At 45.3% G+C, this 16433-nt stretch overlaps 1 protein-coding gene across 1 annotated transcript; it reads left to right on the forward strand.

The window, feature by feature from the left end:
* Positions 1-281: 281 nt before the first annotated feature.
* On the forward strand, positions 282-9778 carry chtf8 (CTF8, chromosome transmission fidelity factor 8 homolog (S. cerevisiae)). The gene is made up of 2 exons (XM_038806157.1): positions 282-510; positions 9324-9778. The coding sequence occupies exons 1-2, from the start codon at positions 424-426 to the stop codon at positions 9573-9575; spliced, it is 339 nt and encodes a 112-aa protein (XP_038662085.1). The 5' UTR covers positions 282-423; the 3' UTR covers positions 9576-9778.
* The last annotated feature ends 6655 nt before the right edge of the window (positions 9779-16433 follow it).

The raw sequence follows: 16433 nt of genomic DNA on the forward strand, positions 1-16433 counted from the left end.
AGAGACAGAGAGAGAGACAGAGAGAGAGACAGACAGAGAGACAGAGAGAGAGACAGAGAGAGAGTGAGACAGACAGAGACAGAGAGAGAGAGAGAGAGAGACAGACAGAGAGAGACAGACAGACAGAGAGACAGACACAGAGAGAGAGACAGACAGACACAGAGAGAGAGAGACAGACAGACACAGAGAGAGAGAGACAGACAGACACAGAGAGAGAGACAGACAGACACAGAGAGAGAGACAGACAGACACAGAGAGACAGACAGACAGACACAGAGAGACAGACAGACAGAGAGTGTGCCAGAACAGCAGAGAATTTCCAGCGTTTTCTGTGTTTATTTCTCATTTCCAGCACCCGCTCTATTTTGCCTTTAATTATTGTTTATTTTCAGCCCAGAGGGTGGATCAGGCCCCGAGTGGCTGATGTTGGAACTTCAGGGAGAAATCGAGGCCCGGGGCCACAGCGGCCTCCCTGGAAACCTAATGGGAGACCTACACTTCAGCACTGAGGTACCAGCAAACCCCCCCCCCCCCCCCCCCCCCCCCCCCCCCCCCATATACCTGGAAGAATGTATAGAGTTACATGTATAGACTTACAGAAATGTAGAGAGTTGGGTGTGTGGAATGGGGAGGGTTGCAGGGCAAAGCCGGATAATTGTTAATTTAGAACAACTGGTGTCATGATGGGCTGAATGGCATTCTGCAGTGGAACGATTCTGTGACCTTTTAAATATCTTTGCTCATCCATGATTCATTGTCTCTCAGCAGCTTTGTAACAAAGTCACCTCTCTCAAAAAAACTCTACAACATTAATCAACATGGTCAACCTTGCACCAATGCACATTCTCTGATCAGGTCCTAACTTGTCTGAATGCTCAGCTACTCTGCGCCTTTCCGCTGTGTGTACTTTAGTGCCATCTGGTATGTTGGCCTTCATAACGAGAGGCTTTGAGTATAGGAATAGAGATGTTTTACTGCAATGGTATAGGGCATTGGTGAGGCCACATCTGGAGTATTGTGCACAGTTTTAGTGTCTTTATCTGAGGAAGGATGTTCCTCTGGAGGGAGCACAGTGAGGGTTTACCAGGCTGATTCCTGGGAATGCGGGACGTCATACAAGGAGAGACTAAGTGGGTTAGGATTATATTCATTGGAGTTCAGAACTAGACAGGCAGAGTCATAAGAATGTTCCCGATGGTGGGGGAGTCGAGAACTAGGGGTCACAATTTGAGGATAAGGGGTAAACCTTTTAGGACTGAGGTGAGGAGAAATTTCTTCACCCAGAGGCTCTGAGGAAGAGCAGACAGGGAGATGTTGCTGAAAACAGTGGGTCTGGTGGCCTGAAGTGCATATGTTTTATGTATTAAATTAGCAAGAAGTATTACGGTAAGGCAAATGAACTTAGAGCTTGGATTTAGTACTTGGAACTATTATGTTGTTGCCATTACAGAGACCTGGTTGAGGGAAGGTCAGGATTGGCAGCTAAACGTTCCAGGATTCAGGTGTTTCGGGCAGGATAGAGGTGGATGTAAAAGGGGTGGCGGAGTTACTACTGGTTAGGGAGAATATCACAGCTGTACTGCGGGAGGACACCCCAGAGGGCAGTGAGGCTATATGGGTAGAGATCAGGAATAAGAAGGGTGTACTCACAATGTTGGGGGTATACTACAGGCCTTCCAACAGCCAGCAGGAGATAGAGGAGCAGATAGGTAGACAGATTTTGGAAACGAGTAAAAACAATAGGGTTGTTGTGATGGGAGACTTCAACTTCCCCAATATTGACTGGGACTCACTTAGTGCTAGGGGCTTAGACGGGGCAGAGTTTGTAAGGAGCATCCAGGAAGGCTTCTTAAAACAATATGTAGATAGAACAAAGAACAAAGAAAAGTACAGCACAGGAACAGGCCCTTCGGCCCTCCCAGCCTGCGCCGATCCAGATCCTTTATCTAAACCTGTTGCCTATTTTCCAAGGATCTACTTCCCTCTGTTCCTGCCCGTTCATATACCCGTCTAGATGCCTCTTAAATGATGCTATCATGCCCGCCTCTACCACCTCCGCTGGTAAAGCGTTCCAGGCACCCACCACCCTCTGCATAAAAAAAACTTTCCACGCACATCTCCCTTAAACTTTCCCCCTCTCACTTTGAAATCGTGACCCCTTGTAACTGACACCCCCACTCTTGGAAAAAGCTTGTTGCAATCCACCCTGTCCATACCTCTCATAATTTTGTAGACCTCAATCAGGTCCCCCCTCAACCTCCGTCTTTCCAATGAAAACAATCCTAATCTACTCAAGCTTTCTTCATAGCTAGCCCCCTCCATACCAGGCAACATCCTGGTGAACCTCCTCTGCACCCTCTCCAAAGCATCCACATCCTTCTAGTGATGTGGCGACCAGAACTGCACGCAGTATTCCAAATGTGGCCGAACCAAAGTCCTATACAACTGTAACATGACCTGCTGACTCTTGTTCTCAATACCCTGTCCGATGAAGGCAAGCATGCTGTATGCCTTCTTGACCACTCTATCAACCTGCGTTGCCACCTTCAGGGTACAATGGACCTGAACTCCAGATCTCTCTGTACATGAATTTTCCCCAAGACCCTTCCATTGATCATATAGTCCGCTCTTGAATTTGATCTTCCAAAATGCATCACCTCGCATTTGCCTGGATTGAACTCCATCTGCCATTTCTCTGCCCAACTCTCCAATCTATCTATATTTTGTTGTATTCTCTGACAGTCCTCCTCGCTATCTGCAACTCCACCAATCTTTGTATCATCTGCAAACTTGCTAATCAGACCACCTATACCTTCCTCCAGGTCATTTATGTAGATCACAAACAACAGTGGTCCGAGCACGGAGCCCTGTGGAACACCACTAGTCACATTTCTCCATTTTGAGACACTCCCTTCCACTACTACTCTCTGTCTCCTGTTGCCCAGCCAGTTCTTTATCCATCTGGCTAGTACACCCTGAACCCCATACGACTTCGCGTTTTCCATCAACCTGCCATGGGAAACCTTATTAAAGTCCATGTATATGACATCTACAGCCCTTCCCTCATCAATTAACTTTGCCACTTCCTCAAAGAATTCTATTAGGTTTGTAAGACATGACCTTCCCTGCACAAAACCATGCTGCCTATCACTGATAAGTCTATTTTCTTCCATATGTGAATAGATCCTATCCCTCAGTATCTTCTACAACAGTTTGCCTACCACTGACGTCAAGCTCACAGGTCTATAATTCCCTGGATTTTCCCTGCTACCCTTCTTAAACAAAGGGACAACATTAGCAATTCTCCAGTCCTCCGCGACCTCACCCATGCTCAAGGATGCTGTAAAGATATCCATTAAGGCTCCAGCTATTTCAACCCTCGCTTCCCTCAGTAACCTGGGATAGATCCCATCCGGTCCTGGGGACTTGTCCACCTTAATGTCTTTTAGAATATCCAAATTTCCCCCTTGCGTATGACAACTTGACCTAGAGTATTTAAACATCCATCCCTAGCCTCAACATCCGTCTTGTCCCTCTCCTTTGTGAATACCGATGCAAAGTACTCATTAAGAATCTCACCCATTTCCTCTGAGTCCACGCATAAATTCCCTCTTTTGTTTTTGAGTGGGCCAATCCTTTCTCTAGTTACCCTCTTGCTCCTTGCATACGAATAAAAGACTTTGGGATTTTCCTTAACCCTGTTAGCCCAAGATATTTCATGACCCCTTTTAGCCCTCTTTATTGCGCGTTTGAGATTTGTCCTACTTTCCCGATATTCCTCCAAAGCTTCATCAGTTTTGATTTGCCTCGATCTTATGAATGCTTCCTTTTTCATCGTAGCTAGTCTCTCAATTTCACCCGTCATCCATGGTTCCCTAATCTTGCCATTTCTATCTCTCATTTTCACAGGGACATGTCTGTCCTGCACTCTAATCAACATTTCCTTAAAAGGCTCCCACATTTCAAATGTGGATTTACCTTTAAACAGCTGCTCCCAATTCACATTCCCTAGCTCCTGCCGAATTTTGTTATACCCTGCCTTTCCCCAATTTAGCACTCTTCCTTTCGGACCACTCTTGACCTTGCCCATGAGTATTCCAAAACTTACAGAATTGTGATCGCTATTCCCAAAGTAATCACCGACTGAAACATCAACCACCTGGCCGGGATCATTCCCCAATACCAGGTCCAGTATGGCCCCCTCCCGAGTTGGACTATTTACATACTGCTCTAAAAAGCTCTCCTGGATGCTCCTTACAAACTCCATCTACACCTCCAACACTACACGAATCCCATTCAATGTTGGGGAAGTTAAAATCTCCCATCACAACCACCCTATTGCTCTGACATTTTTCTATAATCTGTCTGCATATTTGTACCTCTACTTCATGCTCGCTTTTGGGAGGCCTGTAGTAAAGTCCCAACAATGTTACTGCACCCTTCCTATTTCTTAGCTCCACCCACATTGGCTCAGTGCTCGAATCCTCCCATCGTGCCCTCCTTAATCACAGCTGTGATATCATCTCTGACGAGTAATGCAACTCCCCCCCCCCCCCTTCTACCTCCCTCTCTATCCCTCCTGAAGCATCTATACCCTGGGATATTCAGTTGCCAGTCCTGCCCTTCCCTCAACCAAGTCTCAGTAATACCAATAACATCATATTCCCAGGTACTAATCCAAGCCCTAAATTCATCTGCCTTACTTGCTACACTTCTCGCATTAAAACAAATGCACCTCAGACCACCTGTCCCTTTGCGTTCATCAACTCTTCCCTGTCTACTCTTCCCCCTAGTCACATTGAGTTTATTATCTCGTTCCTTACTGGCTTTAGTTGCTGCTTCTTTACTGACCTCTAAATTCTTAATCTGGTTCCCATCCCCCTGCCACATTAGTTTAAAACCTCCCCAACAGTGTTAGCAAAAGCACCCCCTAGGACATTGGTTCCAGTCCTGCCCAGGTGTAGACCATCTGGTTTGTAATGGTCCCACCGCCCCCAGAACCGGTTCCAATGTCCCAAAAATCTGAACCCCTCCCTCCTGCACCATAAACAGGGGCTGTTTAGCACACTGGGCTAAATCGCTGGTTTTGAAAGCAGGCCAACAGCACGGTTCGATTCCCGTAACAGCCTTCCTGGACAGGCGCCGGAATGTGGCGACGAGGGGCTTTTCACAGTAACTTCATTGAAGTCTACTCGTGACAATAAGCGATTTTCATTTCATTTCATTTCACAAGCCATGTATTAATTCTGACTAATCTTGAGTTTCTACTCTGACTGTCCCGTGGCACTGGTAGCAATCCTGAGATTACTACCTTTTGAGGGCCTACATTTTAACTTATCTCCTAACTCCCTAAATTCTGATTGTAGGACCTAATCCCTTTTTTTACCTATATCGTTGGTGCCTATATGCACCACGACAACTGGCTGTTCACCCTCCCCCTTCAGTATGTCCTGCAGCCGATCGGAGACATCCCTGACCCGAGCACCCGGGAGGCAACATACCATTCGGGAGTCTCGTTTTCGACCACAGAAACGCCTGTCTACTCCCCTTACAATTGAATCCCCTATGACTATAGCCCTGCCAGTCTTTTTCCTGCCCTTCTGTGCAGCAGAGCCAGCCACGGTGCCATGAGTCTGGCTACTACTGCCTTCCCCTGGTGAGTCATCTCCCCCAACAGTATCCAAAACGGTATACCTGTTTTGGAGGGAGATGACCGCAGGGGACACCTGCACTGCCTTCCTGCTCTTTCTCTGCCTTTTGGTCACCCATTCCCTATCTCCCTCAGCAATCCTAATCTGCGGTGTGACCTACTCACTGAACGTGTTGTCCACAACCTCCTCAGCATCGCGGATGCTCCAAAGTGAGTCCAACCGCAGCTCCAGAGCCGCCATGCGGTCTAACAGGAGCTGCAGCTGGACACACTTCCCGCACATGAAGAAGTCAGGGGCATCGGCCGCGTCCCTGAACTCCCACATTGAGCACAAGGAGCATAACACGGGTCTGGGATCTCCTGCCATTTTTAGCCTTTACCTTAACTGACTACAAACTATACTATCAAATAATTAATAAGTGACAGGAAAAAAGACTTTACTTACCAATCACAATACTTACCAACACAGGAAGAGTTAAATTTCTCCCAGCTGCTGCTAATTGGAGCACTTTCCTTGCCAGGCAATCAGGTCACTGCTTTGCTGTGATGTCACCCTTCCAGGTAAGGTTTTAAAGAGGTAAATTTACCCTCCCAACGACCCCTCACCACTGCTCCCGCCGAGAATCTGAAGTCCGCTGCTCCTTATCAACAGTCTTTTTTTTGGTTAGAGGAGGAGGGCGGGTGGGAGACACTACACGTGTAGTGTTTTGGGTTTAGCCGCTGCCCAAATATATCAGTTCACTCACCTTCCCAGAGCGCAATTCGGCCGCTCCCACTCAGCTCCTCCCATGCACTGAAACTGCAAGGGAAGTTTTTTAAAAATAGGTAAACTTACCGCTCCCGTTCAGCTCCTCCCACGCACAAACTGCAAACAGCCCCCTGGTTACTGCTCTCGCTGAAAAAAACAAAGTACACTCCGCGCTCTTGAAAAAGATAGTCCAACTAGGGAAGGGGCTGTACTGGACCTGGTATTGGGGAATGAGCCCGGCCAGGTTGTAGAAGTTTCAGTAGGGGAGCATTTCGGGAACTGTGACCACAATTCAGTAAGTTTTAAAGTGCTGGTGGAAAAGGATAAGAGTGGTCCTAGGGTAAATGTGCTAAATTGGGGGAAGGCTAATTAACAATATTAGGCAGGAACTGAAGAACCTAGATTGGGGGCAGATGTTTGAGGGTAAAGCAACATCTGACATGTGGGAGGCTTTCAAATATCAGTTGAAAGGAATTCAGGAGCAGCATGTTCCTATGCAGAAGAAGGATAAATACGGCAAATTTCAGGAACCTTGGATAACGAGAGATATTGTAGGCCTTGTCAAAAAGAAAAAGGAGGCATTTGTCAGGGCTAGAGGGCTGGGAACAGACGAAGCCTGTGTGGAATGTAAGGAAAGTAGGAAGGAACTTAAGCAAGAGGTCAGGAGGGCTAGAAGGGGTCACGAAAAGTAATTGGCAAATAGGGTTAAGGAAAATCTCAAGGCTTTCTACACGTACATAAAAAGCAAGAGGGTAGCCAGGGAAAGGGTTGGCCCACTGAAGGATAGGCAAGGAAATCTATGTGTGGAGCCAGAGGAAATGGGCGAGGTACTAAATTAATACTTTGCATCAGTATTCACCAAAGAGAAGGAATTGGTGGATGTTGAGTCTGGAGAAGGGTGTGTAGATAGCCTGGGTCACATTGAGATCCAAAAAGACGAGGTGTTGGGTGTCTTGAAAAATATTACGGTAGATAAGTCCCCAGGGCCGAATGGGACCCTTACTTCAGTGGTAGGGAAATTATTGGAGAGAATTCTTTGAGACAGGATCAACTCGCATTTGGAAGCAAATGGACGTATTAGTGAGAGGCAGCACGGTTTTGTGAAGGGGAGGTCGTGTCTCACTAACTTGATAGAGTTTTTCAAAGAGATCACAAAGATGATTGATGCAGGTAGGGCAGTGGATGTTGTCTATATGGACTTCAGTAAGGCCTTTGACAAGGTCCCTCATGGTAGACTGGTACAAAAGGTGAAGTCACATGGAATCAGGGGTGAGCTGGCAAAGTGGATACAGAACTGGCTCGGTCATAGAAGGCAGAGAGTAGCAATGGAAGGTTGCTTTTCTAATTGGAGGGCTGTGACTAGTGGTGTTCTGCAGGGATCAGTGCTGGGACCTTTTTGTCCTGTTTGTAGTATAGATAAATAATGTGGAGGAAAATGTAACTGGTCTGATTAATAAGTTTGCAGACGGCACAAAGGTTGGTGGAATTGCGAATAGCGATGAGGACTAGCAGAGAATACAGCAGGATTTAGATCAAAGGGTTGTGAATCTATGGAATTCCTTGCCCAGTGAAGCAGTTGAGGCTCCTTCATTAAATTTTTTAAGATAAAGATAGTTTTTTGAAGAATAAAGGGATTAAAGTTTATGGTGTTCGGGACGGAAAGTGGAGCTGAGTCCACAAAAGATCAGCCATGGTCTCATTGAATGGCGGAGCAGGCTCGAGGGGCCATATGGACTACTCCTGCTCCTAGTTCTTGTGTCATTTGGAGACTTGGGCAGAGAGATGGCAGATGGAGTTTAATCCGGACAAATGTGAGGTAATGCATTTTGGAAGGTCTAATGCAGGTAGGGAATAGACAGTGAATGGTAGAACCCTCAGGAGTATTGACAGTCCGAGAGATCTAGGTGTGCAGGTCCACAGGTCACTGAAAGGGGCAACACAGGTGGAGAAGGTAGTCAAGTAGGCATACGGCATGCTTGCCTTCATTGGCCGGGGCATTGAGTATAAGAATTGGCACGTCATGTTGCAGCTGTATAGAACCTTAGTTAAGTCACACTTGGGGTATAGTGTTTAATTCTGGTCGCCGCACTACCAGAAAGATGTGGAGGCTTTAGAGAGGGTGCAGAAGAGATTTACCAGGATGTTGCCTGGTATGGAGGGCATTAGCTGTGAGGAGCGGTTGAATAAACTCTATGTTCTCAGTGGAACGACGGAGGTTGAGGGGACGACCTGATAGAGGTCTACAAAATTATGAGGAGCATAGACAAAGTGGATAGTCAGAGGCTTTTTCCCAGGGTAGAGGGGTCAATTACTCAGGGGCATAGGTTTAGAGGAGATGTACGAGGCAAGTTTTTTTTACACAGAGGGTAGTGGGTGCCCGGAACTCGCTAACGGAGGAGGTGGTGGAAGCAGGGACGATAGTGACATTTAAGGGGCTTCTTGACAAATACATGAATAGAGGGATACGGACCCAGGAAGTGTAGAAGATTTTAGTTTATCGGGCAGCATGGTCGGCACAGGCTTGGAGGGCCGAAGGGCCTGTTCCTGTGCTGTACTTTTCTTTGTTCAGAGAGTGGTGAATCTGTGGAATTCACTACCACAGAAAGTAGTTGAAGCCAAAAGATTGTGTAATTTCAAGAAGGAATTCAATAGAGCTCTTGGCGCTAAAAAGATCAAAGGATATAGGGCAGAAGGTGGGATCAGGGTATTGAACTTGATGATCAGCCATACTCTCACCCAAGGCTGGAATTGAACCTGGGTCCCTGACGCTGTGAGGCAGCCGTGCTAACCGTGCTGCCCAAGTCTCTTTTTGCTTCTATCTTTGAAGCACAAAATTACCTGTGCTCAGTGTTGATTGTTTTGTTTTGCTATTTTCTGGATTGAATAATCTCTGGTGCATTTCAACACTTCTTTCCCCATCCACAGGGAATACCAATACTGATAATTGGTCACCACATCTTGTATGGTAAAATCAGCCAATTGGAAAGACCATTTGTGGTGTTGGTAAAAAAGACCTGCACGCGAGCTGAGAGTGAGATGGAAACTGAGAGAGTGGAGCAAGGAGTGGGTGAAGAAAGTGCTTCATGTTGCTATGTCGCCTCTGCAATCATCAAGAAAAAAATCATCTTCAAAACCCGTCCAAAGCCCATTATTACTAATGTGCCTAAAAAGCTATAGTGGGACGGTGCCCACTTACAGGATTGTTCTGGAACAGCAGATCTCCATATTGACAGGTGACTGAAGACGAGACGCTCAATGCCAGTTGGTGACATTCACAAAGTGTTTGCAGCATTTTCTCAGGGACTCTACCTCAGAAAGTAGATCTTTAAAGATGAACCTGTGTCAAACAGATTTGATTACAAAGATGTTCATTTAAAATATTTGCCTTTGTTAGTATTTTCTTCTCACTAACAATATCTTGTGAGGAAGCTGTGAAACGGCTTTTGGTGCAATTGGAGAACTGCACAGAGGGCAAATATATTTATAGTAATATTTCTCTAATTGGAGTGATATAAAAATGTGTAACCTGTGTTGGCTCATACACAATAGGATCTGCTGGCCTGGGCTACAGACAAGATCTCACACACCACCTTGAGGTCCTCATCAACATTGATGCCAATCTTCAAGCAATTTGATTTGCTCTGTGAGATAAACTCTGTGGGCCCTGAGAACATCTGGCAGGAATGCTGAAGCCTTTTGCACCTGAATTGATTGATTTGCACCAGAGACAGGATTGATTAATGATCTCATAGTTAGGGATCCTCTCGGAAGGAGCGATCACAACATGGTGGGATTTACAGATGGAGGGTGAGAAGGTAAAATCAAACACTAGTGATTTGTGCTTAAACAAAAGAGATTACAATGGGATGAGAGAAGAGCTAGCTACGGTAGACTGGGAGCAAAGACTTTATGGCGAAACAGTTGAACAGTGGAGAACCTTCCAAGTGATTTTTCACAGTGCTCAGCAAAGGTTTATACCAACAAAATGGAAGGACGATAGAAAGAGGGAAAATCAACCGTGGATATCCAGGGAAATAAGGGAGAGTATCAAATTGAAAGAAAAAGCATACAAAGTGGCAAAGATTAGTGGGAGACTAGAGGACTGGGAAATCTTTAGGGGGCAACAGAAAGCTACTAAAAAAGATATAAAGAAGAGTAAGATAGATTATAGAACGTAGAAAAATACAGCACAGAACAGGCCCTACGGCCACGATGTTGTGCCGAACCTTTGTCCTAGATTAATCATAGATTATCATAGAATTTGAAGTGCAGAAGGAGGCCATTCGGCCCATCAAGTCTCCACCGGCTCTTGGAAAGAGCACCCTATCCAAGGTCAACACCTCCACCCTATCCCCAAAACCCAGTAACTCGACCCAACACTAAGGGCAATTTTGGACACTAAGGGCAATTTATCATGGCCAATCCACCTAACCTGCACATCTTTGGACTGTGGGAGGAAACCGGAGCACCCGGAGGAAACCCACGCACACACTGGGAGGAAGTGCAGACTCTGCACAGACAGTGACCCAAGTCGGAATCGAACCTGGGACCCTGGAGCTGTGAAGGAATTGTGCTATCCACAATGCTACCGTGCTGCCCTTAAGAACAAATTAATCTACACTCCATCATTCTACCATAATCCATGTACCTATCCAATAGCCGCTTGAAGGTCCCTAATGTTTCCGACTCAACTACTTCCACAGGCAGTGCATTCCATGCCCCCACTACTCTCTGGGTAAAAAACATACCTCTGACATCCCTCCCATATCTTCCACCATTCACCTTAATTTATGTCCCCTTGTAATGGTTTGTTCCACCCGGGGAAAAAGTCTCTGACTGTCTACTCTATCTATTCCCCTGATCATATTATAAACCTCTATCACGTCGCCCCTCATCCTTCTCCGTTCTAATGAGAAAAGGCCTAGCACCTTCAACCTTTCCTCGTAACACCTACTCTCCATTACAGGCAACATCCTGGTAAATCTCCTTTGCACCTTTTCCAAAGCATCCACATCCTTCTGAAAATGAGGCGACCAGAACTGCACACAGTACTCTAAATGTGACCTTACCAAGGCTTTGTACAGCTGCATCATCACCTCACGGCTCTTAAATTCAATCCCTCTGCTAATGAACGCTAGCACACCATAGGCCTTGTGCACAGCTCTATCCACTTGAGTGGCAACTTTCAAAGATCTATGAACATAGACCCCAAGATCTCTCTGCTCCTCCACATTGCCAAGAACCCTATCGTTAACCCTGTATTCCGCATTCATATTTGTCCTTCCAAAATGGACAACTTCACACTTTTCAGGGTAAAATTCCACCTGCCACTTCACAGCCCAGCACTGCATCCTATCTATGTCTCTTTGCAGCCGACAACAGCCCTCCTCACTATCCAGAACTCCACCAATCTTTGTATCGTCTGCAAATTTACTGACCCACCCTTCAACTCCCTCATCCAAGTCATTAATGAAAATCACAAACAGCAGAGGATCCAGAACTGATCCCTGCCACTGGTAACTGAACTCCAGGCTGAATATTTGCCATCCACCACCACTCTCTGACTTCTATTGGTTAGCCAGTTCGTTATCCCCGAATTTCCCACTATCCCATGCCTCCTTACTTTCTGCATAAGCCTACCAGGGGGAACCTTATCAAATGCCTTACTAAAATCCATGTACATTACATCCACTGCTTTACCTTCATCCACATGCTTGGTCACCTCCTCAAAGAATTCAATGAGACTTGTAAGGCAAGACCTACCCCTCACAAATCCGTGCTGACTATCCCTAATCAAGCAGTGTCTTTCCAGATGCTCAGAAATCCTATCCCTCAGTACCCTTTCCATTACTTTGCCTACCACCGAAGTAAGACTAACTGGCCTGTAATTCCCAGGGTTATCCCGATTCCCTTTTTTGAACAGGGGCACAACATTCGCCACTCTCCAATCCCCTGGTACCACCCCTTTATGAGAGTAAACTTGCTCAGAATATAAAAACAGACAGTAAAAGTTTCTACAAATAGAATAAAAAAGAGTGGCTAAGGTAAATATTGGTCCTTTAGAGGATGAGAAGGGAGATTTAATAATGGAAGATGAGGAAATGGCTGAGGAACTGAACAGGTTTTTTGGGTCGGTCTTCACAGTGGAAGACACAAATAACATGCCAGTGTCTGATAGAAATGAGGCTATGACAGGTAAGGACCTTGAGAGGATTGTTATCACTAAGGAGGTAGTGATGGGCAAGCTAATGGGGCGAAAGGTAGACAAGTCTCCTGGCCCTGATGGAATGCATCCCAGAGTGCTAAAAGAGATGGCTAGGGAAATTACAGATGCACTAGTGATAATTTACCAAAATTCACTAGACTCTGGGGTGGTCCCGGTGGATTGGAAATTAGCAGACATGACACCACTGTTTTAAAAAAGGAGCACAGTAAGAAGTCTTACAACACCAGGTTAAGTCCAACAGGTTTGTTTCAAACACGAGCTTTCGGAGCACGGCTCCTTCTTCACCTGAAGAAGGAGCCGTGCTCCGAAAGCTCGTGTTTGAAACAAACCTGTTGGACTTTAACCTGGTGTTGTAAGACTTCTTACTGTGCTCACCCCAGTCCAACGCCGGCATCTCCACATCTTAAAAAAGGAGGTAATTATAGGCCAGTGAGCTTAACTTCGGTAGTAGGGAAGATGCTTGTAGTATTCGGAATAAAGTAAATGAGTTGATGGCACAAATCATCGTAAATGACTATGATTTAGTGGCCATTACTGAAACATGGTTCCAGGATGGTCATGACTGGGAGTTAAATATCCGAGGGTATCAAACTATTCGGAAGGACAGAGTGGATGGTAAGGGAGGTGGTGTTGCTCTGTTATTTAAGGATGACATCCGGGCAATAGTAAGGGATGACATCGGTGCTATGGAGGATAAGGTTGAATCCATTTGGGTGGAAATCAGGAATAGTAAGGTGAAAAAGTCATTGATAGGAGTAGTCTATCGGCCACCAAATAGTAACGTTATGGTGGGGCAGGCAATAAACAAAGAAATAACTGATGCATGTAGAAATGGTACAGCAGTTATCATGGGGGATTTTAATCTACATGTCGATTGGTTTAACCAGGTCGGTCAAGGCAACCTTGAGGAGGAGTTTATAGAATGTATCCGCGATAGTTTCCTAGAACAGTATGTAATGGAACCTACGAGGGAACAAGCAGTCCTAGATCTTGTCCTGTGTAATGAGACAGGATTGATTCATGATCTCATAGTTAGGGATCCTCTCGGAAGGAGCGATCACATTATGGTGGAATTTAAAGTACAGATGGAGGGTGAGAAAGTAAAATCAAATACTAGTGTTTTGTGTTTAAACAAAGGAGATTACAATGGGATGAGAGAAGAACTAGCTAAGGTAGACTGGGAGCAAAGACTTTATGGTGGAACAGTGGAGAACCTTCCAAGCGATTTTTCACAGTGCTCAGCAAAGGTTTATACCAACAAAAAGGAAGGACGGTAGAAAGAGGGAAAATCGACCGTGGATATCTAAGGAAATAAGGGAGAGTATCAAATTGAAGGAAAAAGCATATAAAGTGGCAAAGATTGCTGGGAGACTAGAGGACTGGGAAATCTTTAGGGGGCAACAGAAAGCTACTAAAAAAGCTATAAAGAAGAGTAAGATAGAGTATGAGAGTAAACTTGCTCAGAATATAAAAACAGACAGTAAAAGTTTTTACAAATATATAAAACAAAAAAGAGTGGCTAAGGTAAATATTGGTCCTTTTAGAGGATGAGAAGGGAGTTTTAATAATGGGAGATGAGGAAATGGCTGAGGAACTGAACAGGTTTTTTGGGTCGGTCTTTACAGTGGAAGACACAAATAAAATGCCAGCGACTGATAGAAATGAGGCTATGGCAGGTGAGGACCATGAGAGGATTGTTATCACTAAGGAGGTAGTGATGGGCAAGCTAATGGGGCTAAAGATAGACAAGTCTCCTGGCCCTGATGGAATGCACCCCAGAGTGCTAAAAGAAATGGCTAGGGAAATTGCAGATGCATTAATGATGATTTACCAAAATTCACTAGACTCTGGGGTGGTCCCGGTGGATTGGAAATTAGCAAACGTGACACCACTGTTTAAAAAAGGAGGTAGGCAGAAAGCAGGAAATTATAGGCCAGTGAGCTTAACTTCGGTAGTAGGGAAGATGCTGGAATCTATCATCAAGGAAGAAATAGCGAGGCATCTGAATAGAAATTGTCCCATTGGGCAGACGCAGCATGGGTTCATAAAGGGCAGGTCATGCCTAACTAATTTAGTGGAATTTTTTGAGGACATTACCAGTGCAGTAGATAACGGGGAGCCAATGGATGTGGTATATCTGGATTTCCAGAAAGCCTTTGACAAGGTGCCACACAAAAGGTTGCTGCATAAGATAAAGATGCATGGCATTAAGGGTAAAGTAGTAGCATGGATAGAGGATTGGTTAATTAATAGAAAGCAAAGAGTGGGGATTAATGGGTGTTTCTCTGGTTGGCAATCAGTAGCTAGTGGTGTCCCTCAGGGATCAGTGTTGGGCCCACAATTGTTCACAATTTACATTGATGATTTGGAGTTGGGGACCAAGGGCATTGTGTCCAAGTTTGCAGATGACACTAAGATGAGTGGTAAAGCGAAAGGTGCAGAGGATACTGGAAGTCTGCAGAGGGATTTGGATAGGTTAAGTGAATGGGCTAGGGTCTGGCAGATGGAATACAATGTTGACAAATGTGAGGTTATCCATTTTGGTAGGAATAACAGCAAACGGGATTATTATTTAAACGATAAAATATTAAAGCATGCCGCTGTTCAGAGAGACTTGGGTGTGCTAGTGCATGAGTCACAGAAAGTTGGTTTACAGGTGCAACAGGTGATTAAGAAGGCAAATGGAATTTTGTCCTTCATTGCTAGAGGGATGGAGTTTAAGACTAGGGAGGTTATGTTGCAATTGTATAAGGTGTTAGTGAGGCCACACCTGGAGTATTGTGTTCAGTTTTGGTCTCCTTGCTTGAGAAAGGACAGACTGGCGCTGGAGGGAGTGCAGAGGAGATTCACTAGGTTAATCCCAGAGCTGAAGGGGTTGGATTATGGGGAGAGGTTGAGTAGACTGGGACTGTACTCGTTGGAATTTAGAAGGATGAGGGGGCATCTTATAGAAACATTAAAAATTATGAAGGGAATAGATAGGATAGATGCGGGCAGGTTGTTTCCACTGGCGGGTGAAAGCAGAACTAGGGGACATAGCCTCGAAATAAGGGGAAGTAGATTTAGGACTGAGTTTAGGAGGAACTTCTTCACCCAAAGGGTTGTGAATCTATGGAATTCCTTGCCCAGTGAAGCAGTTGAGGCTCCTTCATTAAATGTTTTTAAGGTAAAGATAGATAGTTTTTTGAAGAATAAAGGGATTAAGGGTTATGGTGTTCGGGCCGGAAAGTGGAGCTGAGTCCACAAAAGATCAGCCATGATCTAATTGAATGGCGGAGCAGGCTCGAGGGGCCAGATGGCCTACTCCTGCTCCTAGTTCTTATGTTCTTATGCTGGAATCTATCATCAAAGAAGAAATAGCGAGGCATCTGGATGGAAATTGTCCCATTGGGCAGACGCAGCATGGGTTCATAAAGGGCAGGTCGTGCCTAACTAATTTAGTGGAATTTTTTGAGCACATTACCAAAGCGGTAGATAATGGGGAGCCAATGGATGTGGTATATCTGGATTTCCAGAAAGCCTTTGACAAGGTGCCACACAAAAGGTTGCTTTATAAGATAAAGATGCATGGTATTAAGGGTAAAGTAGTAGCATGGATAGAGGATTGGTTAATTAATAGAAAGCAAAGAGTGGGGATTAATGGGTGTTTCTCTGGTTGGCAATCAGTAGCTAGTGGCGTCCCTCAGGGATCAGTGTTGGGCCCACAATTGTTCACAATTTACATAGATGATTTGGAGTTGGGGACCAAGGGCAATGTGTCCAAGTTTGCAGACGACACTTAAGATGAGTCGTAAAGCAAAAAGTGCAGA

Source organism: Scyliorhinus canicula, chromosome 9 (genome assembly GCF_902713615.1).
Source record: "Scyliorhinus canicula chromosome 9, sScyCan1.1, whole genome shotgun sequence".
In the NCBI taxonomy this organism is placed as follows: Eukaryota; Metazoa; Chordata; class Chondrichthyes; order Carcharhiniformes; family Scyliorhinidae; genus Scyliorhinus; species Scyliorhinus canicula.

Coding starts and splice junctions, on each gene's coding strand:
- chtf8 (XM_038806157.1), top strand. CDS start 424: ATGTTGGAACTTCAGGGAGAAATCGAGGCCCGGGGCCACAGCGGCCTC. Junction 511..9,323: donor ACCTACACTTCAGCACTGAG/GTACCAGCAAAC, acceptor CCCCATCCACAG/GGAATACCAATACTGATAAT.